Raw genomic sequence first — 27,130 nt, 5'->3', positions numbered from 1 at the left:
CGTGCGTTCTTTACAGCCTGTGACGTAACAGATAAGGGATTCTCAATGAGCTCTATTTAATTTTTGGAAAGGCAACCATCTCTTCACATAAACCCAGATATAAAATGGAAAGGACACGAAAATCTCGCTCGCCGATGAACGAGTTCGCGATTGCGGTTGTGGTAGTACGATGAGAATATTTCGTGACAAGCGAATTTTAGCACGAAAATGTTTCTCTTTTGTTCAACTATATTGAGGTAACGACATGGAAACTATATACGCTACTGCGATTTAGAACCAATCGTTAAGAACTAGAGATATTTGTTTCTTCCTTCACTCACGTCATTGCTTCAAACGTTTTACACAGTTCTTCGTTATTGGATTTGTTCAAGATAGAAACCGCAACGCTTTTAAAACTAAGCTTTTCTCTTCTTCACTAGGGCTGGTCACAATTTTCGTAACCCTACATTTTGAAGATTTTTCGTCAACTTTTGTAACAATTTGTAATTTTTTCGTAAACTCTCGTAACAATTACAATTGAAAAAATCCTTAAACTACCTACGCTTTTTTTCCCATTCTGAAAAATAATGTAGCGTGTTAAATAGTGTTTCTCTTTAACAATATCGTAACAACATTAAGTATGACACCCAATTAAACACCAAGGAGTAATATGGTGGTTAGAATCTATCCTATCAGTGTAAAAAAATAGTAAACCAAATTCAAAATCTTTCGAGGGCCGAGAGGCTAATCACTCTTAGAATCCCTAGATATTTTAGCACTGTCACGGGAAGCTTCTAAAAATACTGCTTGAACACTTATTCGCCTCCCCTGTCTCCACGTTGCGTAATTTGTGAATATCCTTATTTATCTAAAAAACCAGAACACTCGAGAAGAATGGTAGAAAGTATTATGCCTTTGCAGAAACTCTACAGACACGCAGTTTATCATAGACGAAACAGCGAGTAAGGTTAACGCAATGCCCTTCTTAGCCTTTCTCTGGGTCCCAAAAGTTTTCTCCTAATGATATTTTAAGCATACAGGAAACAAAAGGAACTCGCAACGGAAGCGTTTCGTACGATGAATCGTTCTCACTGCCGAATTCTGTCATTTAGATTTGTAGCGATTCCTTCTTCCATCGCATAGATCAACCAAAACCCTTTTAACGCTGAAGGAAATTTTGAAATAATAGTACTTTTTGCACGACAATCGTTAAGGGCACAAAACGAAACCCATGGTGTATACTAGCAATAGTAAATATAAATAATAGGAAGTGAGACGTTGGAGTGAATAAAAACTATTCGTAGTGCCCAGTGTGCAGAGCTTTACAGAGCCAAGTCTCCCATACCCTCAACCAATCAGCAGTCTACTTTACAACTATATCATTTTTAATTGTTTTTCGTATTGCAAATCTGGTAAATGTAATTCAGTTTCTCCCTCTGTTATACCATAAATAAAAGCTGTGTTTAGTTTACCTTCAGAGTTAACACCAGTCGGAGATCTACTTCGCAGCAGTGGTGGGAAAATTCGCGAACTTTTCGATCATTGTTGGTAGTACAACGTCCCTCGCGAAAGTGCCCACCACTGTTCGCAGAGACACCAAACGCGTAAGGGTCGTTAAGAAAACTTATTTGCAGGAATCATCTTTAAAATTTTACACGTGTATGGTTCAAATTTGAAATATATATTATTTTCTATGCTCTTTTAGAAGAAAAAGGAAAATATATATATCCAAGTTTCCCCTCAAATATATTCGGTATTCATTTTCTATTGTTCAAGTTCGGTCGGAAACTAATCTTATCTGAGAGACGAAAGAAAAATCGTTCCCAAGATAAAAAGAAATGGGATCGGTTTGGCAATGACGCCATAATAGAACTGGAAGAGCACTTTTCCAGGTTTTCATTTTTTTTCAATCGGCATCACTCGATCAAACGCGAAGCGCTTGAAGAAATAAGACGCTAAGATAAGAATAAACAAAGAAAATGTTTACAGAATTTACTTTGCCATCTGAAATAGTTTGAGAAACGTAATTGAAATACAAACACGTGAAGAAGTGGAGATGATAGATTTAATTTTAAATGTAAGTTTTGAAAAAAGACCGTTTACCGGGCACTAATTAAAATGTGAATGTTCATCTTCAACACCATCAAAATAGCTAGAAACAATTAACAAAAAACGTGTGCCAAACTAAAATTTTAAAGTCCAAATCGTGAGATATTTTTCGTCTATATTTTGCATTGCAGTTGTTTACATTTTTTCTTGAGCTTGAAAAATTGTGCACTTTCACTTTAGAGTATAATTTCGTATCTTTTAGTCGTGTATAGCTCTCGTCGCCTCCCTAGATAAGTGCAGTTTATTTATTAGCCAGTTAGAAATAGATCTTCACGTGATTTACGTGAAAAATCTGTGTTAATGTATACATAGTATAAATTCGAGTAACTAATTTACATAACCACACTGTCCTGGATTAACCAGCACCACTTTTACTTGAATTTATTAGGTAAATAACTGCTGGTGGTACCAAATAGTTTTAAAAATAATAGCGATACATCACATGCCGACTGATTTAATAAGAGAAATCTTGTTTTAGGAAATGTTGGACACGTAGCAACGCGTGGAGGATAAAGGCAGTTCATAAGCAATTTACCTTTTCTGTTACGTATACTGAGCTTAACCCTCAATTTTTGCATAAATTCATGCAAACGCTGCTCGTGATTGACATAAAAACATTTTACGCCGATGCATTTTTTTTTGCGGATGAAAGTAGAAATTTACATTTGTAGCTCGTAATGCAACGATATATTAAAGTTTTTCAAATCTTACATACGCGTTAGATAAACCATTTTCCTTTATACAGCCATAAGTAACGTAACGTCAATAAATATGGCATTTTCCATGGCTTTACTGGAAGGGATTTCAATGAATGGCATACTTAACGCCAAGTTACTTATAGTACAACCCTAAAATAGACATTACCTGACCCTATACCTTACTATATCGCTATCGTTCACTTCAAAAAAGGTTTCAATGCAAATATACGAGTTTTTAGGAGTTTAATACTAACCTACAGCGTGGACGAGGTCAGCAAAACACATATTTTGCTATACTGACGACCGGAAAAAATTCCTATCACCCGTCGACAATAAGGGTTTCACGCTTTCAATCCCGCTCCCCTATTTCAAAATTCAAAGAAATCGAGAGAAATTCTTTAAAAGCAAAATTAAATATACCGACGTTATATTTAAAATGGTCTTAAGGTGGTGTTTATTATTAGAAGTTATAGAATGGTCTTAAGGTGGTGTTTATTATTAGAAGTTACGTCTATTTCTCCATAAATCGAGAAGAGTTTTAAAAGAAAGTACTAGCTTGGGTCCCGAGATATTAAAATTATAACGTAAGTAAATTTATTGAAGTAAGAAGTAAGGATTAAGGGTTATAATTTTTTTGTTAGAGCATCGAGGGGCTATTCACTCTGATCTTCAGTACTTCTTTTAATGGGTATTTACGGGTAATTCGTTTGTTATATACTACAGGTATATTGTTCGTGTGATCTCTTCCACACTGTTTATGTTAGATTCCTCTATTTTATTGAAGGTTTTTTCCCTCAAAAGAGTTAAGGGAAAATTCATTTTCTATATTTCGATTTACAAGCGAAATGCAAATAGTTTTGAAATTTTTTTGTACAGATTGCAGAAATCCTTGCAAATACACTATGAATTTTGAAGAAAAGGTACAAAAATCGACTTCAGAACGCATTCGAGTAAAAATATTTTGATCCGAAATTTCAACGAATGATTTTTACGCTATAATCAATTTAAAGTGTTTTCCTGCAAGCAATGCGAACTGAGCGCCTAATTTGAACTAAGAAAGAAATGAAAATATGAATTATTCATTGTTCACTTCCCCTCCCCTTACAAATTTTTTCTTACATCTTCTTCTTTAAGTAAGAAAATTACAATTAGTATGACACTTCAGTTTGCCGATATGCTCTTTTCTTAAAAGGAAAGTTCAAATCCCTATTTTTACCCAGGCAAGTGATGATGGCGTCATGAGAGGTATTATACTGGACGTGTCAGTGTGTCTGTAACCGCGTTCGCAGTTGCCAAATCGGAGCAAACGTGTTCGCAAAAAGCAATTTTTGGCTTCTACTCCCATCGTTAGGATTTAGTAGTACGCGGCGTTCGGCTAGGGTCACGAGAAACGTCTATCCTCCAAAATTGTTAAAGAAGCGTATGCTTGAATTCAAACGGCAACAATAGCTATTTAAAATGATTTTAGGAATAAAGTTTCATAAAACGGTATAACTAGAATTAAGGTAAATTAATGACGATTAAAATAATTAATATCTATTAGATTTATTTAATTATTTAAGAAAAACCTCTTAATTGCGTCTCGATTCGGAGAGGTTTATTTGGGTTTCCCAACTTGTCAAGAATTAAAATAATGGAAAGAGTACTAAACTATTGTTGTATTACTTTTCTAAAAGCTAGTAACAAGTTTGAATTAACAGTTTTAATCTCTTAGAAACTTATATTCATTGTTTACTACAAATAGAAACCACTTATCCATATTCATTAATTTTACAAATAGTAATATCATTATTATTTTATTGTGAAATTCAATTTTCGCTCACTCCGAACCGTTAGTAGAACCTCTTTTAAGAATATATTTATTTATTCTGTGTATTTAGCTTTCAATCTCTTTAAATACAGCGAAACTACGCACCAAAGAGTTGAGAGAGCGGCATTTTGAAGCATAGTGTTTATACTATAACTAAAATAAATACAAATATAATTTGAAATTATACTAAATTATTGAAATAAAACCGAGGTCTATAGCTTTAAATTTATTTAATAGAGGCTTCGAACTGAAGAAAATGTTTCCCATTTTTTACGAAACAAAAGAAATAATCAAACAATTTGTAAGATTGCTTTAGATACTAAACTTATTTTGATGTTGCATGTATCTATTTACATGCTATTATAATTTAGTTGCATTGTTTGCAATTTGTTCAAGTTACTACACATGTAAAGCATAAGATATTCCTTTTTTACACTTTGAATAATATTCCTTACTCTATTATTACACGTGATTTCGAACCTAACATGGCTTATTTCTTCTTGTAAACAAAACTATTTTTGACGTTTTAAAAGGTAAACCGTTTAACGCCTTCGGTAAGCGAGAAAAAGTTTATTTACGAGCGTCTTATCTGTAAAAGGATTTCCTGAATCTTTTTAGTGTCAAGTTGATTGACTAAAACAAACTGTTTATGACTTATATTGAAAGACTCCTTTCGTCGAAGTGTGTCAAAGATCAGAGGCTCTGTCTTACATCTTCCTCAGTTAACGGATCGGATACTTTTATCGCTCCGAAAAAGAAATCATCTCGCGTCAAAAAGAAAAACGGATGGATTGCCAAGTATAGCGTCGGCTTAGAGGAGTCATTTCCTTTGTCAACGCGATATCAAATAATGGGGTCTCAAATAGGAGAGGTATGACGACAACCGAAAAAGAGAAAGACACCTTCTATAGTGTTTTACTAAAAATCGTCTTTGTAGACTAAGACTTGACAAAGTTAAAGATGTTGAGGAGAGTGGTGGTAATGTTCGAGAACTATATATCTACTTGCTAAGAATTGTCGGGGTATTTAAAAATGCTGGATACCGGAAAAGTTTGTTTCTTTGCTGAAACTAAACGTTGAGTAGTGTTTAGACCTACGAGAATGAATATATGCATGATTTTATAACTTTGAACTTAAGTAAAAAAGCAAGTTGGGAAACCAAAATAAACCTCTCCGAGTCGAAACGCAATTAAGAGGTTTTCTTAAATAATTAAATAAATGTAATTGATATTAATCGACATTAATTTACCTTAATTCTTGTTAAATCGTTTTAAGGATGCAGTATATGTACGTGCAGTGACTGTTACATCAATTTACACAAAACACACAACGCCTACTCTCTCGTCTACCTCACATTCAGTGTATATTTCTTCATTAGTTTTTAAAGTTCTTGGTCTTTAAGTCCATTTGAGTAGAAATAGACTTTAGCTTCCAGAATAGATTCGTTGTCTTAGTAAAACCCTCTCGGTCATTAAAATCAGTATAACTGGGGTAAAGCCCGCATAACACAGTATTTGTTTTAACAATATTTTCCGTTGCGAACCCAGTTAAATAAACATAGCGTCGGGCATTGTCTCGCAAACTCTTCAAACACACAAAGTTGGATTGCAGATTCCTTCGAAGAGTCTAGCTAGCGCGCCATTGTCTGTATTTGTGGACTTTGCAGAATATATTCGGGGTTTCCCTTTCCAGTTATAGTTTTCCTTATTTCAATCAGCTTACTAGAATAGCTTATCTTGTGGGCGTTACCACACTCTCCAAAATATTGAAGACATACATGTATAAACAAAAACAGATAATGTCTAAGAACGTTGACCGTACTATTTTGAATGATATGATGAAGGAAGTGGCTTATAGTTCAAAAACTCGCGCTCGCCATCTATCGGCCTTACGCTCTTATATTTTCAAGGATTCAAGGTTTAATGCGTGAAAAATATCCATAAGCCCTTTTGAAAAAGGGCGGCTCCCTGAATTTGGGAAGGCAGCGTAGAAAACAATATATAGATAACAGTAAAATATAGATAAAAAGTACCCGGATGAAGACGAAGCACACTATACAATTAAAATTTAAAAATAAAATATTCGAGTGATTCGAGAAAAACGCGGTAACGAAAAATTTATGCAAAAAATATGTAGGAAAAAATAATAATCCGTGTCAATGATGAAAAAATTAATAAATAATTAAAAATAATCAATCGGGAGCCCTAATTAATTTTGGGCTTTAAAGATGGATACGGTAGAAGGCAAACCATGATATGTTTGTGAGAGAAATGTGTATTATGAGAAAATACACATTTGGGAACGGAACTTATGGACACTCACCGATACCAATTCCTCAATCCCAATGTCATTATGAAAGGAAAATCAAGGATATCTCGGCCACTCATGTCTGTTAATCGATCAGAGTCTATAGTATAAAGCGTGTGCTATATATGTCCCGAACCTTTCACGAAACCATAAGCGGATCATATTACAGCTCCCTATAAGTACTGGACGATATAACATCGCTGTGCATCAGCATTTTCTCCCAGCATTGAAGGGAAAAGGGTATATGCGAAACGTAGCGGTGAATTTGTGAACTAAACCAGAGGAATAACTTTTGAGTGGGGCAAGAAAGCGGAGGCAATTGGTAGGTTTGTGAGAGAAGAGCGTGGATAGAAACAACTTGTCCCATCAACCGGAACTTCCGAAAGTTAACGTAACTCCAGGTGAGGACAAGATCAGGGTTAATGGGCGAACTAAACTTGTGAAGCTGATCTATAGATGGCGGGCTTGGATGTCTTAGAAGAAAGCGCTGTTTACAAAAGCATAACCTACGTTCAATGCTTATAGGGAGCTGTAATATGATCCACTTATGAGGAAACGGAAAGCATTAAGGGTCTATGTTCCTTCTAATATATCGACGTAAAACAGGGAATTTCCGAATGATATCGGGCCACAGGCCGTTCGACGTAGAGGGTTAATTAGCGTACCTAATGGATTTGGTGAAATCTATAAATTGCCTATTTAACATTTTGAATAATTGCCATAAAACTCTTGAAGGATGATGTTATGCCAACTTATTATTGATATATTCGAAATATTATATCTTCCTGATGACCTCTAATGTCGACAATTTCAGTCGCAAATACTACTTTAATTTGCAATGGTAAATTAGCCCGTCATATGACTGATTATTATTTTAATCCATCTATATCAGAGACCCGTATTACCATTATACTAAATATTGTTAAAATTGTTTTGTAATGTACGGACGTGTATTACGTAAAGAAGGGTGTTTTACATTTCTGACCGCGATGAGCTGGCTTCCCAAGTAAAGCGGTTTGAACTTGGCGTAAAAGCATTTACTTACGTAGATATGGATTCGCGAAAGAAAACTTTAGTATAGAAATGTTTTGTAACAGATGGCGGGTCGGCATAGTAAAAATTGCTGCATATCGATTAATGAGTTTTTCTAATTGTATTTTAGAAATGTTTTTGATACATCGAAATATTTTTAATTCGATTAACAGTTCTAAGAAGCTACATTTTTTGATAAGTAGATAGTTCCATATTTTTGGATTATCCAGTTACAATATTAAATTTTTGGATTAATCCAGTTAAAATATTTAATTTTAGATTAACCCAGTTGAAATATTTAATTTTAGATTAACCCAGTTGAAATATTTAATTTTAGATTAACCCAGTTGAAATATTTGGGTTAATCAAAACAAATACTTGAATTTTGGACTATGCGAGATAAATATTACAATACTTGAATTATGGACTATGCGAGATAAATATTACAATACTTGAATTTTGGACTATGCGAGATAAATATTACAATACTTGAATTTTGGACTATGCGAGATAAATATTACAATACTTGAATTTTGGACTATGCGAGATAAATATTACAATACTTGAATTTTGGACTATGCGAGATAAATATTACAATACTTGAATTTTGGACTATGCGAGATAAATATTACAATACTTGAATTTTGGACTATGCGAGATAAATATTACAATACTTGAATTTTGGACTATGCGAGATAAATATTACAATACTTGAATTTTGGACTATGCGAGATAAATATTACAATACTTGAATTTTGGACTATGCGAGATAAATATTACAATACTTGAATTTTGGACTATGCGAGATAAATATTACAATACTTGAATTTTGGACTATGCGAGATAAATATTACAATACTTGAATTTTGGACTATGCGAGATAAATATTACAATACTTGAATTTTGGACTATGCGAGATAAATATTACAATACTTGAATTTTGGACTATGCGAGATAAATATTTGATTTTTGGATCAGTAGAATGAAGTTTAAAGAAGAAATTTACTATCCAAATGAAACCGAAGTCAAAAACCACTATCCGCACACCCCTAGCTACAAATCTTATAATCGATGTAACGTCTGTATTCTTTGAAAGGAAGAATTGTTAAAACCCGGGTTGGTGGATACACCGTTCGATGCATAACTTGGAAGCAACAGGAAAATCGATGGAGCGAGTGAGAGCTTTAAGGTGAAGCCTCATAGATTTCAGAATTTTCAAGCGCCCATAACTCGGGTTCTACACATCGCAGCTTCATTTCGTTTTGTTTTTCTTAATCTAGAGTGCCATTGCCAGGGCATCATCGAGTTCAAACGGTGATACCTATTTTAGTTATTTTTATATTTAGTTTTAAACATGATGCCAGAAGCGAAAACATGCTTCGGGCAAACATCCGCTATTCGCCAACGGGTTTTCCCCGAGGGTCGGGCTCTTTTTTAATATACTTTAAAATGTTCAAACTAGGGCATCATCGTGCAAAATTTTAATCGCGCTAACGGTTAATTTGTTACTGACGTTTCTAAATGACTCTCAAACATGCGGCCTAAACGTTTCGATTTAGATTTTCTAATTTTATAAATTTGCTCACACTTCATAGAACGAACCTTCCTATACCCGGGGAAAAAAGAATTATCACTCTAAGTGAAATAGCCTTCGAGATATAACCATTAATGTGAACCACTAATTTCGCTCTTTTTGAAGCAAAATTTTAAAAATACGCGCAATTTCACTAGCGGTGCCATGCGGCTAAAGAGGGGAACTAATAAAATTTTGAAACTTTTGTTATTAAACGGAGTAAAGATGTCACTCTAAACCTTTTCAAAAATTCTCGGTAGCGAAAGGTTTTGTTGGGCCTTTTCGACCCCCCCCCCCCTACAACATGAAAGAATGTAACCCAAGGGGGGCCCATACGCGCTTTTCGCGCGTCGAGTTTTCGATTTTCCAGACAACCAGCGCGTTGGTTTACAAAGCTAGCACGGAGGGGGCTTATAAAATATCTTACGTATGTCTGTCAGACATCCAGTCTTTTCAGAAACAGCGTTATAGTGTAAATGTTGTACAAATAATTTTTGTGCGAGTATTTTTTAATTATGAATATTAGTTGATCGGTTAATGTGTTTATATGAGTAAAAATAATTATAAATATAGGCACAGTAAATTTCATAAAATCCGTAACTAGAATCCTAGAAGTTGGAATAAAGTTTTATTTCAGGTGCCTGCACATGGTACAAAATAACAATAACCATTCTAGTATATTAATTAGTGCAAACTATTGATTATAATAATTATAATTGATTATTATTAATATTATAATTATTCTATCTCGTGAAACATGACAAGCTGAATCGACCGGTGCCCAAGCCGAAGTCGAGGCTTACCGGATATTTTAATACGTGACAAATTATAGTCAAAACAAAATCACTGGCCGTTAGCTTCAAAGCCAAAAATAATATTAATGGTAGTCTTAAATAACTATTATATTATTTACTTGGGATTCTCGTATATATTTACCCGGAACAACTTTTACCGACTAGGGCCGTGACTCGAAGTATGTTGTCGGAGCCTCGGACTCTAGATCTCGCGGAGGATATTTGCCGGTACGCGCCCAAAAGTATCGGCCAGGAACCGTTAACCGTTTAGCGAAAGATTTCTCTCTCCCCACTTTCATCACACGTGACACTTCGCCCTCTCAATCCTCAAGCGGTACGCGTCGCCTTGTTTCGTATGTTTTGAGATATTTTTACCTCTCGCGCCTAGCTCCGAAAAACCGAGATTTTTAGGGTCTGTACGAGCCAACCTAATAGTGCAATTTTTTGCGCATATACAGACCTTGAATGTAACCAAGGAGAATTGATGTAACCGCTATCACTGCTGACTGCTGAGTTTACGATTGACGTACCTGCCCTCTCCTTTCATAACAATATCCTCTGAAATACACACGACTCTACTATGACTGACTCTAGTTCGAAGCATCCTTATAACATGTGGATCCAATTTTGAGACAAGCCCTATACCCCACATTATAACCTAAGAAACAGACAATCTCCACACGGGGGGACAGATCTTTCCTCAGGCAAAATAGACCCACTCTAAGACTGCTTTATACAATGCTAAAAGCCAACTTGGTCGGTCTAATTTTATTGCCCCGCCGTTCTTTGGCGACAATTAGGATGCCTCGAAAACTCTCTTTCGGCACCATAAAAGGGATGTAGCTTCTGTATTGTTAAGCTTATCTTAAAAGGGGTGAAAAAGGTCTTTCTTGTCCGAAAATGTTGAAAATACTTTTTGCAGATATATAGTACTGAAATAGAAGGAAAAAGCAAACTTCAAGAATATAGGATTTACTTGGAATCCCAACAAATGTTTGACATTGCGCGCTCGCAAGCTTATGAATAGTACGAAAAGATAGTTCCTTGAAAGCGGAGTTCTTGCTCATTTCATTTTTGTTTTCACGAGACCCTGTAAACATCGACTCTTTACTTTAGTCTATCCAAACCACTGTCAATTCTCAATTTGAAAGTAGAATCGTTAGATTTTAAAATATCAATTATTATTATGCCTAAAACTAAGGGAACACGGCGCAAGAGTGCGGGATCCGTGAAATCGGCTTATCGGAAAAATTATTTTAATACACTTGGAACCCTAAATAGCGGGAGGTAAGAGTTCAACGAATAATATAAAAATCCTAGCCTGCTAATCTAATGAAAATCTTAATTTCTAAGTTATGATGCTAATAATGCGAAAACGAATACAAGTAGTATTCTCACTACGTCTACGCCAAGAATAATTCATAATTTGGAATTACACCGAAGTGACCAAGCTATGGATAAAGTTGCACCTAGGCGAATTGATTTCGGTGTTGAAACAGCAAATCTTGATATCGTTAGTGAAAATCCTTTATTTGACGAAAATACTGAACCGGAAGAACACGGTTTTATTGAAACTTTTCATGACCCCGGTCTTAATGAAAATGTTGTTGAGGGTAAACGAATAGTTGATCCAGTGTATTTTATTGAACAAATTCGGAGAATGGATTCTCACTATCAAAAATGTAAAAAAGTGAAAGAAAATGGAACCAACCAACAGAGTAATTTCCTATTTCAAAAGGAACAAAAGATAGGGCTATACTCTAAGTTTATTTATAGTTGCCCAAATTGCGATGAGAAATTAGCAATGTGCTCTGATAAAGTTTCGGGAAATATAAAAGGAAATAAGAAAGACAATGAACTATCTGTGAACGATATGGCTGTTTGGGGATTTATGACCATCGGTTCAGGTTTCGCCAACTTGGAAGAAGTTTTCTCAGTGATGGGTGTTCCTATTATGTCAGAGGGTTCCTGGAACCATTTAGAAAAGCGTTTGGGAAAGCTTTGGGAAGACATTCTAACTGAAAATATTTTGGAAAACGGAGCCGAAGAATACCGACTAGCGGCTGAAGCCGGAGATTTTTGCGAAGTCCCGTATGAAAAGACTTGTTTTATCACTGTTGTGGGGGATGGGTCGTGGCTCACACGCAGTCACGGACATAATTACAATGCGAGGTCGGGCATGGCTGTTATAATAGGGCTAAGAACAGGAAAGATAATTTTTGCTGGTGTTAGGAACAAATACTGTTACAAATGTTCGTACAGAGCTAAAAGAAATTTAAATCCCGTGTCTCACGAATGTTATAAAAACTGGACTGGATCGTCGAGAGCGATGGAATCTGATATAATTGTCAGCGGATTCAATCAAAGCATGTCCATGCATAATTTGCAATATAGGGAATTCGTTGGTGACGGGGACGCATCGGTTTTCTTCGATTTGAGAAATAAGGTTCAAGAGTACGGGCACAAAATCACAAAGGTTGAATGCGCCAACCATGTCGTAAAAAATCTAACCAAAGCGCTTTATAAATTGAAAGGGGACAAAGATAAAGGAGGAAGGCTTTTAAAAAATAAATTCATAAATGACTAAACAAAGGGTACCAGAGCGGCCATCGCCCACCATGCTTCCACTGACAAATCCGTTCTTGCCCTAAAGAAAGATATACTGAACGCTCCTAAACACTGTTTTGGTAGTCATATTGAATGTGGGGATTTTTGCAACAAAATTGGAGAAAATTCGGGAAAATGGCAAGAAATACCATCGCCTTTAAAATCAGCTATAACGGCCACTGCCGTCAAGGTTGCTGATAAAGCAGAGAAGCTAATTAGCGGTCTCACAAGCAACATGGCCGAATCTACCATGTCCCTGGTTGCCAAACATGTGGGAGGGAAACAGATAGACAGGTCGAAAAGATGGAGTTATAAATTCCGAACAACGGCGGCGTGTTTGAACAAAAATGAAGGAAAAGGTTGGGTCTACAAAGCTCATAAAGCTATTACGGGAAAGAGCCCGAACTCTATACTGAAAAAATACGTAGCGAGAACCAAGAGGATGAGATGGATTGCGAGAACTTCGAGAGACACAGCCTACCTCAGAAACAAAAAATTGATACCTGAAAGTCCAAAGGCGAAAGACAATGGTATGGCCCAATATGGCGATAACGCGATGCAGGATGACTGCTCGGATGAAGCTCTTGAAGAATTGGCCAAATTAAAACTAGCAGATCTTAGGGTTGATTCAAAAAAACAGAAGCAAATCGAGGAGCAAACGCGTGGTCAAAGTCACTCCGATGCGTGGTTTGAAGAGCGACGTCATAGGCTTACCGCATCAAATTTCGGAAAAGTATGCAAACTAAAACCCTATACATCGACCATTAAAACAGTCCAAAGCATATACTTTATAGTAGAAATGTATCAGCAGCTATGCAGAAAAATTTTGACCATGGACATGCCGGGGAAGAAAAGGCCAAACAAATCTTGCGAGAGAAGTTTAATATTCATGTTCGTGATTGTGGTATGTTCGTGGATTTAGATCACGGATTTTTAAGCGCATCTCCTGATGGTTTAGTTGGGGAAAATGCCATTTTGGAAGTAAAATCGCCTATAGCATATAAAAACATTTGCCCACTTGATATTCCCGCTCATTTAAAAAATATAAATCTTACACAGAAATGCAAAAAGACATTTTACTGCAAACTAGATTCATCAACTAATAAATTGACACTAAATCGAAATGATAATTATTATTATCAAGTGCAAGGACAGCTTCATATAACGAGAAGACAAATATGTCACTTTGTTATTTATACTGAAGGGGGGATTCACGTTGAAGACATTGAACGCGATTATGAGTTTTGGAAATTAAAAATGGAACCCTATCTCATAAAATTCTACCGTAACGCGTTGCTGCCAGAAATAGTGGACTCAAGATTTCAGATATCTAGATCGCTTAGAGAACCGTCTTACGTAGAAGCGGCTATTTCCAAGAGAAAAGCGGAAAAAGAACTCAAAACTATATCGGCTTGATTTTTTTTTTTTTTTTTTTTTACTAAAAATGTCTTTTTACGTTTCCATATTATATGCCATATTGAATTTTCGTTTACTTGTATTTGTAATTATTTAAGATTCCATGATATTTTTAGTCTAAGAAAAATTACTTATTCAACAAATTTTAAAAGTTGTTACAGAGCTGCTTTATAACCAAAATGGGCTTTTTGGAAATTTATTTTCTGTGGGGATATTTACTTTTTTCGTCAATTTTAAAAAGAAGGTATTTACTTTTGTTCCGGTTAATGACAACACTTTCAACCTCCAGCAACCTTAGAGTGGGTCTCTTTTGCCAGAGGAAAGGTCTGTTCCCTGCGTGGAGACTACCTGTTTTTTTAGGTTATAATCTTGTTAAAACTCCTTTAGAACATTTGATAATTAAGCCTATGTTTTTTAATTAGTTTAATTTTAATTTTGTAATTTTCTGTATATTTGTAAAATTTAATTAATGCGCGCATATTTTATTCTTTGTTATTTTTACCAATTTTAGTGTATTTTTGCCTCTATTATTATTTTGTAGTTATTATTGAAAATTTAAAGAAAAATAAGATGTTTTTAAAAAGTTTGAATAGAAAAAGTGAAAGTGGCTCTGGCCCTTCATATTAGCACAGAAAATATTATGACAATCAAGGAAATTCCCCCAAGATAGAAAAACAGCTAATTCGACTAAACAGAAATTTGGAAAACAAGTGTACCTCCGAAAAGGTCACACGAGCTTGTAAAAAATAAAAGTTTTGAAAAAGTAGTAGAGTAACAGTTTAGCTCGAGATATAGAACAGAAAAGATGACTTAGATCCCAAGATAAGTAAGAGTAACGTAGTTAGAGTTTTTAAGTCCCCGTTGAAACCATGGTGTCAGTAAAGTTAAGTAAACTTAGTGAAGAATTAATAAAGTATAACTTTTGTTTTGTCAAATCACGTTTCCTCAATTACACTTCAATAGGCTACCTAACCCCACGTATCGGGTCAAGTGGTTTTATTTTTAATAATAAAAGGATTGGAATGTTTCAGTTCGCTCCTATCTGAACAATTAAGACTCTCCCAGAGCCGTCTTGGATAAAAGTCATCAAATGTGGGGTATAGGGTTTGTCTCAAAATTGGATCCACATGTTATATGGATGCTTCGAACTAAGGTCAGTCATAATAGAGTCGTGTGTATTTCAGAGGTTATTGTTAAGAAAGGAGAGGGCAGATACGTTAGTCGTAAACTCAGCAGGGATAGCGGTTACTTTCTTTCATGTTGTAGGGGGGGGGGTCGAAAGGGCCCAACAAAACCTTTCGCTACCGAGAATTTTTGAAAAGGTTTAGAGTGACATCTTTACTCCGTTTAATAACAAAAGTTTCAAAATTTTATTAGTTCCCCTCTTTAGCCGCATGGCACCGCTAGTGAAATTGCGCGTATTTTTAAAATTTTGCTTCAAAAAGAGCGAAATTAGTGGTTCACATTAATGGTTATATCTCGAAGGCTATTTCACTTAGAGTGATAATTCTTTTTTCCCCGGGTATAGGAAGGTTCGTTCTATGAAGTGTGAGCAAATTTATAAAATTAGAAAATCTAAATCGAAACGTTTAGGCCGCATGTTTGAGAGTCATTTAGAAACGTCAGTAACAAATTAACCGTTAGCGCGATTAAAATTTTGCACGATGATGCCCTAGTTTGAACATTTTAAAGTATATTAAAAAAGAGCCCGACCCTCGGGGAAAACCCGTTGGCGAATAGCGGATGTTTGCCCGAAGCATGTTTTCGCTTCTGGCATCATGTTTAAAACTAAATATAAAAATAACTAAAATAGGTATCACCGTTTGAACTCGATGATGCCCTGGCAATGGCACTCTAGATTAAGAAAAACAAAACGAAATGAAGCTGCGATGTGTAGAACCCGAGTTATGGGCGCTTGAAAATTCTGAAATCTATGAGGCTTCACCTTAATCTTCTTCCCGTGTCTTCAAAAGCTTACAAAGGTATCGGCTAGCTTCAAAAGTGACATTTAACGCTACCGTCAACCTTACGCTCCAATATTAAATTCACTAATCGCGTCTATCTCCTTACAAAAGGGACTTTCACTAATCGAATCGTGGTTAGCTTTTATGCCCTCTAACGGCTAAGCAGTTTATGCCGTGCCGAGGGGCTAATCACTCCACGGTTTCCTGTTTATCTATTGCAGATTATTAGTAATTTTTTTACCATTGTCAAGGGTAAAAAAGTATTTTAAAGATAACAAATTATATCAAAAGTTATCAGCATCAAAACATTACTGAAAGAACTAAGAATGTCATGTAGTTCCATCTTATGCATTTGAAACGAGTATCGGTTTAGTATCATATTAAACGAGCCAATCCGATACTATCGGGAAATCCCGAGTATCGCTGCCGATACCGATATGGTATCGGTACAGCAATTACACTGAGTGACTAACTCTTCACTTAGTGCTCAAGCTCAACAGAGAGATTTGTAACAAACACTATCGATGGGACAACCTTTGCCATAGACGAATAGAAATAAATGAAAGTAGTAAAGATAGAGCAGGAGAATCGTATTATTCTTGTTGCCTCTGAGTCACCGACACCAAAATTTGCTTCCCTACGGATTGCGAATGAACACAAGCGTGAGTACGCAAGCAAACCGAATTCCATTTAGAAGGTTTGCACTACGAAATCGATGATCACCTCTTAAACGCCCCGAATACTTCAAAAGCTGAACTTATTACGTCTGAGAGACGATAAAGATCACATTATAAACTAGAGTGCTGATTTAACGACCAAAGAAGCTTTAGAAAAGAAAAAAAACAAGAACTCATGTCGAAAGCTTCGTTCTGGGCACTTCGGTATTCATGCATCCAAACCTCACTTTCAGTAATTATTTCTTTACTACTGTTTCTAAATCACCCCATTTGAGAATCCACACACCAGTTTCAAGCTATTCTATCCATTAAAATTTAAATGTAATTACTAGGAAATTGTTTTCTAAAATTGGCTTATTAAGGTTTTATTATTCTAATTCTAATTTAATTTAAATTAAATTATTTTAAGTTGCTTCTTTCATCACGCCAGTTTTCTTCAAGCTAGAATAGGTTAAGGTCAAATGTTGACGTCATCATTTCATTGATTTTCTTCTATCATAAACCTATCAGACTTTCGTAAGTGTGGATCGAATGGATATTTTATAAAAGAGTGGGCGTCTCGTGGGGTTTTATTTATTATTATTATCTACTTCATCCCACTCTCTCCACGAAGGTTTAGATGAGAAAACATTTTTAACGATTAAGATTGAATCAAATTTTATCGAATGAATCAACCACTTTGATAGAGATGTTTTGGCAATTTACCATCCGTAAAATACCGGTTATTTATCAAAACCATCTATTTGTAGCATATGTATCGTAATCTGAAACGTGAATATTAAAATTATCATAATTAGCAACAAAACGACAAATTAATTTCCACATAAATTTCAAGCTCTTATTACTAAGAAAACTACCGCTTTTGTAAATGACAGTAAGTTCAAATCTTTGAACTTTGAAACTACTAAAAATTCCCAGTCTCTCAAGCACAATTGATCAGCACTACTTTCTTTCGTATGAGATTTAACATTGTGTATTCATGCGCCTCCACAACTATAAATTTCTTCACACAACCTTACATCCCATTAACCCAGAAACTCGATACAGTAAACACCATATTGAATCTTTCGCAGAAGCTCCCTTCAGCGTATGTCTTGCTTCACTTATCGCTAACCAAAACCAAAAGTAACATAACAAAATTTAGCGTGACACTGAATAAGATAAGTTAGGTGTGTTTCCGAGGATAGAATTATTTCCACCAATCCTGATTGTTATTTGCCAAAGAAACCTGCAGGTTTGGTAGAAGCAACCCCTGGTGAGGCAACCAATAGGTATAAACTCAAAGGAGTAATAAGGTGGTTAGAGTTGCCTGTAACTTGCCCATCACTCTTTGCACCATGAAGTTGCATTGTATAAATTAAGAGACTCAAATCTATAGCGCTTATTAGGGCTTACATAAAACGTTCTCTCATGTAAACAAGAATGATGGCCGAAAGTTAATAAAGAGGTCATAATAAGACTTGGCTTATTTAAATTCATAATTTCATATATCACGTGCTCTTAGCGAAACTACATCAAATATTGTTTGAATAAGCTTGGTATGCGTGAAAATGAAGGTCAGAATCATAGTTAGCTAAGTCTTGCTGATAGAGGCCTAGTCTTTAGTACTATAAGCCACTTCGATGTAAAAAAGGGGTAGGCAACCCTCAGTATCGGGACATACAAGGGGGTTGGCCCATAGCTGTCTCTGCGCACTCTCTGGACCGAACCTCCTAGAGCGCAGGCGCCGAAATGCGAGATCGAAGTCAATGTTTTACCCCCCCCCGTCTCTTTCCCTCTTTGTTACATCGAAGAGGCTTATTACCCAAAAGCCCTTTCATAGGCATTAAGAAATTTAGCATTGCTGCGCAGGATATTGTCATTTTTCTTTTTATTATGTTACTTTTGGTAAAACGAATAAGAAAGGATCGGGCTCCTTTGCCTTATGGAATGATAGAGTTCTAATACAAAGATATCGTGAGGTCAGATTGAATTTTTCCTCAGTGCCGTTCACAATTCCCTCGGGCTCTAGGCGAGGAAAACTAAACAAAGAATTCTTGTTCAATACTTGAGGTCTGCATAAAATATCCGTTGGCACTCTCTTCAATTGCCGAGCAACGTTATCACGCTCTTTTAGAGGAAATGTACCCTCGTGATGTTTTGTATATACATTTTGTAGTAACTTGCAGCTTTTCTTTTCCTCTAGTCAGTTTCCAGAGTAGCTTCGGCGTCCATTTTCATTAGCCTCTGTTATATAGTGAATCTCCTTGGTTCCTTTAACCGAAACGCAGCAGGCTAGTGCCCTAGATTCTTAGCAATTGATAGTGAGGCAATGCAAACAAGTTGTGAACTTTCCGCGAGCAATTTTCTTTTTCAGTTTTCTCCAACATAACTTGAACTTTGACACAAGCATCTATTAAATTTCCTCGAACATCTATTTGATCAAACTTCATGAATATTTCCTGAACAATCTATATAATCCCCTGAAGCATTTAGAAAATTACCTCTAACATCCAGAAAATTGCCTCAAACATACATAACATTTCCTCAAACATCTATTAAATATCCTCGAGTATCTAGAAATTCCCTCAAACAATCTATAAAATTTCCTCGGGCATATATAAAGTATCCTCAAGTTTATCTATAAAAGATCCTCAAGGATGATAAGGATCTACAAAAGATCCTCAAGTAACTATAAAAAGTCCTCAAAACAATCTATAAAATTTCCTCGGGCATATATATAAGATCCTCAAGTATCTATAAAAGTCCTCAAGTATAAATTTCCTCGGGCATCTATAAAATATCCTCGGGCATATATAAAATATCCTCAAGTATCTATAAAAGATCCTTAAACAATCTATAAAATTTCCTCCATGCACAACCTACAAAAATTTGCTCAACCATCCCAAGGTTATAATAAAAGTGTTTGAGGCTTTGAGGGTATAAAAGCTGCAGAAGTTGGCAGTTACCACGAATCTCACCATTCTTTTAGCACGGCGGTCGGGCCGTATAATGTAAACAATGCGACCCTTACTTCCTTAAGTTGATGGGCTGACTAGGATTTGCAACAAGGCTTTTTTCATCTTCGTGGCGATTCTTCTTTTTTCATCGCCTTCTTTCATCCCCTCGGTGTATTTAGAATGTAATGAAAAGAAGTAATAATGGAAGGGACTACGCCTCGAGCGTCCACCAAGGGTACAATATTTTTTTCATCCTTCGTCATGGGAGATTTTCTTTGGGATTTTGTTCAGGATAGTCTTATTCATTGTTAAGACTTTTTTAGTTGTACTAGCTACTCTTAGGAACTGATGTCCAACCAGATGTAAATTAATCGAAGTTAGGGGAAACTTGGAAAAATCTACGATACAAAACGTTTGCTATAACCCAAAATCCATTGGTGGTGCAAGAATTTTAATCGGAATTACATTTACCAGGACTTCTTTTCCATTCGGAGATACAGTAAATATCTTATCAAAACAGATTCATCGAGAAATCTAATATTAAAAGCAAAGGTCGGCTCCGTTGATGCCACTTAAAGATGGCTTTTCTACTACACAGTGGCTAAGCTCAAGTGGTAAAGGCTAGTTAAGCCAAAGGCAGGAACCAATAAGACCTAGTGCTTTAGGTCTGATTTGTTCCTGGCTTTGGCAAGTTAAAATTCCTGTACAGAAGATTAGCCAGCATGCTAGGGGTGATAACGGAGCCGCCTGTTACTTTAATTTTGTTCTCGATTAACCGAAAAATATAAAATAAAAATCCAAACTGAAATTAATTAGTCGCCAAAGCTTTGTGAATTTTCTATTTATGTTAAAACGAAAATTAGAAAAAATCTGTCAGCTGACGTTGTTTTGATATCTCTGAAATTGGTGCTCGTAATTAACTGAGTTGACCTGTAGAGCTCATTAAAGCGTGGTTGACTAGACCGACCTTAGTCCTAAATTGATGAGTTTCAACCTATTTATTTTTCACCGAACCTAATATATCCTTATAAGTCGAAAATTTTATCTGACTACCTCAATGCATAATTCAATTTATTGCTTGTTTCCCCCTCCAACACGTAACGATAACTTTAAATTATGTTATTGGCTCACTTAAACTACGTTTTGATGACGTTGTTGACGGCAACGGAGAAAAATACGTAATCCTTTTTTACATCTATCGCTATGACCTGCCTCTTCTTTCATACCCCCCTGTCCGGGGAATGGGGTCCGGGACTTTGACGCGCGCCCAGATTACTCTGTTCTCTATTCCTATCTCTAAAATTAAATCTACCCCTGGTTGGGTCTATTGAAAATAATTTATTTTGTAATCCGAAATATAAAAATGGACTATTACACGGCTTTACAGATGAGCATTTCTAAACGAGCAGAATAAGATTTGAAACGGTGTTGTAGTTATTGAATTAACGGGACTAGACGAAGTCAGATTTGAGTGGCTACAAAAACGCTTCACCACAATAAAACTTAACGTGCATGGAATTTGTGAACAGACCAGTAAAAAGTATTTTTTTTTTTTTTTTTTTTTTTTTTTTTTTTTTTTTTTTTCGGAAACCAAGTACCGTGTTGTTTACACTCATTAACATTCCTCTACCCGGGCATCTACCTTTATGCAGTGCTCTATGAAATTCAGGGTGGCCTCGATATACTAGGTAAAATACAGATCCGCGTGACATGCTTTAAAGCAAGTCTCCGCTGTGCTTTAGTTCAAGCAAATGCCACTAGATGCTCCCATAATCGAGGGGTGGAGTTGACAGACGCTCTAAACTTATTTATATCTGGAAGAGTTCTGATTGGTTCCTGCCTTTTGCAAGGTAATGTGTAGAAGGTCGGCCAGAATGCTAGGGGTGCCACAGGAGCCGACATTTTCTTTAAACGGTGCTGTAAAATTTAGAATAATATTGCTAAACTAGAATTGTGATATCCCCTTGCGGAGTAAGCGTTTAGTTCTCCCATCTCTTTCAGGGTTTATGAGACCCATGATTCAAGTGCAACGTAGTACGCGTAAACAAGCAAATATTGGCAATAAACCTTTCTTTCCTTGTAGATCTTTATATCTAATAGCGTCTAGCCGATCCTTACGATGCCTTAAGCAGCAAACGATTGGTGTTACCATTCGACTTGTATTTACGAAAGAAACAGTAAGAATTCTTTAACTTTCCTTCATTTACTTCTGGCTTTGCTTTTAGTCATCATCCTCCGCGGCTTGTCCTTAACACTTCTTCGTTAAGAAAGGGGCTAAGCCCCCTAGCACAAAAAGAATGTCATACGACTCGTTTTTTTAGCCTTCAACGAGATTTACTTTTCCCCCCCCCTTTTTGTTGGATAGTTAATTTTCAAAATGAAGGTTCCAGGAAGAAGTAGGTTAAAGGGAGCGTAAAGATTTGAAACAAGTGGATTTTCTTCCTTCGCTTTAGAATGATAAAATATACTTTAAAACGTTAATGAAATTCCCCAAAATATTTCGGTGGATTTTAATCGATTTTAGCAGGAGTAACTCTTGCCACAGATCCTTGCTCCAATAACGAAACGCATTAAGAATGGGAATTATTGAAGCATGATAGCTATTCGTAAGTGGTACTATGGGAAGGGAGCCATGTGGATCCAGGACGTCTGAACAACCACAAAAATAAGCGCAACTACACAGTGTGAAACGAACTTACACCAAAAATAGTTCAAGGATTACGGAACTTTAACTTTACCCTCACGTTTTCTGCTACAGTGTGAATAGCTTGATTAAACTAGTGAACTACGCTATTATAACTTCGACAATTTTCATTTAAATAATGCAGATTACACTACGAACTACTATTTTGTTCTCCACGAACCCCTCACGATATTAAACGTCACAACGATGACAGAAACTAGTAAGAGTACTTGCTACAGTACTGGGAAGAGTACTGCTACAGCCGTGAAGCGTTATGAATTAAGTGTCATCATTCTCTTATAATTTCTTTTTTGGTACTATCTTTCAATATATTAGGGCAAAATAATCTAATAGGCGTGGCTATGTATTTTCTCAATTGATTTGCAATTGGACAAAGTTTCAGCCAATAAGAAAGGAACGCGAATAATGTAATTTCGTGGTTCTTTTACCAAAGCCATATTACCAACACTTTCTCGTCAAACACTGACGAAGAAAAATCTTCCTTCTACTTAAACATGGAAACCTGAAACTCTAATAGTAAATATATTTTTCTCTCAATCTTATAATTTTCTAAAAAAAAAAAAAAATTGGCCAATTTCCCAGCAAAATGTCTTCTTTATTTTTTTATTAAGTCATTTACTAAGATTAAAAAACTGGAGTGAAAAGAAAAGTTTCAATTTCTCCAATCAAGAAAATCAAAAACAGTTTTTAATTAAGTTAAAATTCCATCCTAACTTCTGACTTTGAAAATATTCATCTTGACCCTGAGCTTCGCATTTGTAACATAACCCTTTCGAATATTTCACTTCCTGGCGTCCCACGATCGTATTGTAATTCTACACTGAAATTAATGATAGAAAAATAACAGAGCTGAAACTTAACTCTTTTGATGCTTACGAAATAAATAGAACATCGCAATCTATTAACGACCATTTACTTAAACTTAAATATCATAAAGTCGTATTTAAAACCATGATTCAGATCATTAATGGTTCTCTTTGAAATATTTACGACACCAAGAAGTGATATCTAGTTTATTAGGGAGAAGCTATAAGATGCGTAAGTATTCGCGCACCATAGCCCCAGTCCCCCTTTCAAAATACAAGTTGGGACGTAAAAGGAGGCCTGGCTATTTCGCGCCTCTCCTCAGTCGGAAAATACGTAATTTTCGTCATTCGCGTCGCGCTGACGTGAGTTTTCAAGAACCAATGAGATGCTGGTTGAAATTTAGAGGCGGAGATTAACTCCGGACCTACGTTTGGACTGGAGATAAAGCTAGAAATGTGGCGAATAAGTTAGATAGGACTTCAACATTACGAGTCCACGAAGTCCTTATTGATGTCTTGTGACAAGCAACGTGGTCAAACAACAGACTCTATTCTAGCGCCAGCTTTTAAAAATGGGGTATTTTATCGGTAAATATACCCTTTGTAATTAATTAGATATTAATCTCTAATGAGCAGACGTTCACTACAACATGGGTATTTTAAGGGAAAAAAAAAAGCTATGACACATGACACATTATTCATTGCAAATAAAAAACGGTTTACTAACGAGACTTAATTTAATCGTAATTATAATTATCTTGCTTGGTTTCCACAGAATAGGCCCTTAAAAGCCTAGTTTTGATTAAGGTAAATTCTTACCTTGCGTGCAAAATAAGATATTCCAGCAGGTAATCGCGTAAATTGATCTTCTTCGCCTCATAGCTTTAATTAATTGTTGAGAATTGACAGTTTCACTTTCTTCGATCAAACAGAATCACATCTCGACAGTCGTGTTTGTCCCATCTTGGTTTATTGTCAAACAAATGAAACTGTCACGAATCACTTCTCAAACGGAAAAACAATTAGTAAAAATTCTCCCTGCGGTCTTGTTTTCTCTTATAAAACCGCAATGCTCTTGTATACGGTTTCCTTGTTACGGATGGTAGTTTCTCAAGAAATTCGTCTTTAGTATTTAACAGTATTTAAAAATGACCAATCGCAATAATTCTTGATAAACGTTTATCTTGTTTTCGTATTTCAAAGGGTCTTGTTAAAGTCAGGTTTGTTTTCTTTTTTAATTGATAAAACTTCTCCTCGTTCTTTTCACGAAGAGGCGTATTAAAATCACTTTTTACACCTGTCTTCGATAATTGATCATTAGACTTTGACCTGTACTAGCTAAAATTGATCTTATACCATATTACTTCCGTTTCCGGTTTGGCTAAAACATTGATGTGTAAAGCTATCGTCTGGTTGTTTAGACCATCTAACTCGGAGGATAAATCTTTTCCATCTGTTCAGAGCGCGAAGAGCCAGCCGCGAGTGTGCCACAGTGCCGGTGTGATCGGAGAGTTTGCCTACAAGTAATAGCGGACAGCGCAAACTCAGTCCCTTTTCCTTCTCTTACACTTTCTCGTATATATTTTCTCTTCCCACTCTCTCGGTTCGATTTGCCTGTGCCTTAATATTTCGTCGATTTTAAACCTGCTGGATGTGGTTTTGTGGTTGGTTTAATTTGAAAAGAATACCTTCAAAGCAAAATCCATTGAGACTCCACATGAAAAAAAATATTATCTATTATAATAAATATTGAAGAGATGAGTAATGACGTTCGTTAATGAGAAACACCTGATACTCGCCAACCAATTTGTTATTAGTTAAATTTCCGTAGAACAGAATTTTGGCGCTCGGGCAAAGCCAATATGAGTAGAAGTCAAACGAAGTATGGTAAAATGTTGGCCAATTTTCAGTAATTTAGCAGCGCATCACTTAGAAGTGACATTCTTATTGGCTTCATCTGGTCTTAGTCTATCCCACATAGACACCGATTTGTACTTATTGACTTCTAACACCACCATCTTCTGGTCTCTGTCTATCCCACATAGTCACCGATTTGTACTTATTGACTTCTAACACCACCATCTTCTGGTCTCTGTCTATGCCACATAGACAACAATATGTAAAAATCGGCTTTAAATTGAACATCTTTGGTTATTGACTTTCTCCATCAAATATAGACATCAATTTGTAATCTTTGGTTCCTTCTGGTCTAAAGGCCCGTTCATATTACCCAACTTTAGTCAGCTGACAAATACAGTACATATCATAAAATCATTTGGTGTATCATATCCTATGCATTGATTCAAATACATCTATCATACAAATTGCTGCGAAAGAAAACGATGCAGTTAGTTTTATTTAAGTATAGCAGATTCTCGTAAACAATTACATACGGACCAAATGATTTTGTAACATTTGCACAATCAATATACTGGGGCTAGAACCGAAATATGGATTTATATATATATAAGATAGGGTGGGGGGAGGAAAACTGTTTACTTAAGCTTCTCTAAAAAACTCTGCATTCACAAGCAAAGTAAGCTTACTACCAAGTAAAACAAGGTCAGAAAAACCCAACGATAAAATGGAGGCTAGTAGACCGCAGAACCATATAAAACAAGTTGGGAAACCAAATTAAACCTCTCCGAGTCGAGACGCAATTAAGAGGTTTTTCTTAAATAATTAAATAAATATAATGGATATTAATTATTTTAATCGTCATTAACTTACCTTAATTCTAGTTAAGTAGTTTTAAGAAATGTTATTCCTAAAATCATTTTAAACATAGCTATTGTTGACATTTGAATTCTAGCGTATGCCTCTTTAACAATTTTTCGAAACTTATGGTATACAAGTCGAAAGTAAACCCGCAATTGCGTGAACTTTTATTTGGAAGCCTTGCCATTGGGAGGTTAGACGTTTTTCGTAACCCTGGCCGATCGCCGCGTATATCTTAACTCTAATGACGATAATGGTAATATGGTAGATGTAATATTGCTTTAAGTGAACTGCGAACATGGCCCGGATATTGCATATACGTTTGCTCCGATTTGCCAACTGCGAATGCGGTGACAGACACACATCCGTCCAGTATAATACCTCTCCGAGACGTCATCGTAACTCTGAGAGGCAATTACTTCCAATAGAATCATGCCAATTTCAGGTATGCATCTCTCTTAGCCACATTTGCGAAATAAAAATCTCTCTTGTATATTTGACGTCTCTCTCTTAAGCGCTGACCAATTTTTCGTAATATAACGAATTGTCACTGTGCATAAAGATCAATAACACAAGCAAACAAAGGACTTTCTCAAATTATATGCTGTATATATAGGCTACCAATGCCTTTCGGTCATTTTTGTTTTACCTCCAACAATTAATCGCAATATAAACGTTAAAAAAATATGGATAATAGATAATTACTATTCGATTTGCGCTTTCCTGAGGTAATAAGTAAATTTAACTTTGTTCTAGGATAGGTAGAAGCCCATCTAAGGAATTACGAGTGAAGTGGAAACCCCAGCGACCCATTTAAAAGGCGGGATCTCCAGAAATCTCTAGGGTTGTGGGTTCTTACTAGATTAGATTAAAACTCCGCCATCCATAGACAGCTAGCATACCAGTTAACCATACAAAGCATCTTCGCTCTTGTTGGTTAAGTAAAAAGATAATAATACAACTGCAAGGGACTTCTTCTAGTCATATAAGTTGTGAG

At 35.8% G+C, this 27,130-nt stretch overlaps 1 protein-coding gene and 1 long non-coding RNA gene across 13 annotated transcripts in view; both read right to left on the bottom strand.

Annotated features, from left to right (window-relative positions):
* Positions 1 to 27,128, bottom strand: part of LOC149651194 (lachesin-like) — a 54,389-nt gene extending 27,261 nt beyond the window's left edge. For 3 of the 11 annotated variants that reach the window (XM_089848001.1, XM_089848011.1, XM_089848012.1), the window contains exons 1-2: positions 25,104 to 27,128; positions 24,235 to 25,035 (exon numbers count right to left, since the gene is read on the bottom strand). In XM_089848001.1, coding sequence (XP_089704127.1) covers positions 24,235 to 24,295 — 61 coding nt within the window. In that variant the 5' untranslated portion in view covers positions 24,296 to 25,035; positions 25,104 to 27,128. Of the gene's footprint in view, positions 1 to 24,234 lie in introns of all 11 variants that reach the window. The other 8 variants (XM_089848004.1, XM_089848002.1, XM_089848008.1 and 5 more) reach the window with 8 other exon arrangements.
* On the bottom strand, positions 2,027 to 6,348 carry LOC149651195 (uncharacterized). Of its 2 annotated transcripts, XR_016371112.1 has the most exons (4): positions 5,846 to 6,348; positions 3,906 to 4,235; positions 3,041 to 3,837; positions 2,027 to 2,314 (listed from the first exon to the last, which is right to left on the bottom strand). It is a non-coding gene; the product is annotated as an uncharacterized LOC149651195 (long non-coding RNA). The 2 variants fall into 2 exon arrangements; XR_016371111.1 differs by having other exon boundaries at positions 2,027 to 3,837; positions 5,846 to 6,346.
* Positions 27,129 to 27,130: the final 2 nt, after the last annotated feature.

Source organism: Phalangium opilio, unplaced genomic scaffold, assembly GCF_054372755.1.
Source record: "Phalangium opilio isolate 3A_F unplaced genomic scaffold, DU_Popi_V2 ptg000082l_1, whole genome shotgun sequence".
In the NCBI taxonomy this organism is placed as follows: domain Eukaryota; kingdom Metazoa; phylum Arthropoda; class Arachnida; order Opiliones; family Phalangiidae; genus Phalangium; species Phalangium opilio.
The sequence above is the reverse complement of the archived record's forward strand: the minus strand, read 5'-3'. Positions and strand labels throughout refer to the sequence as shown.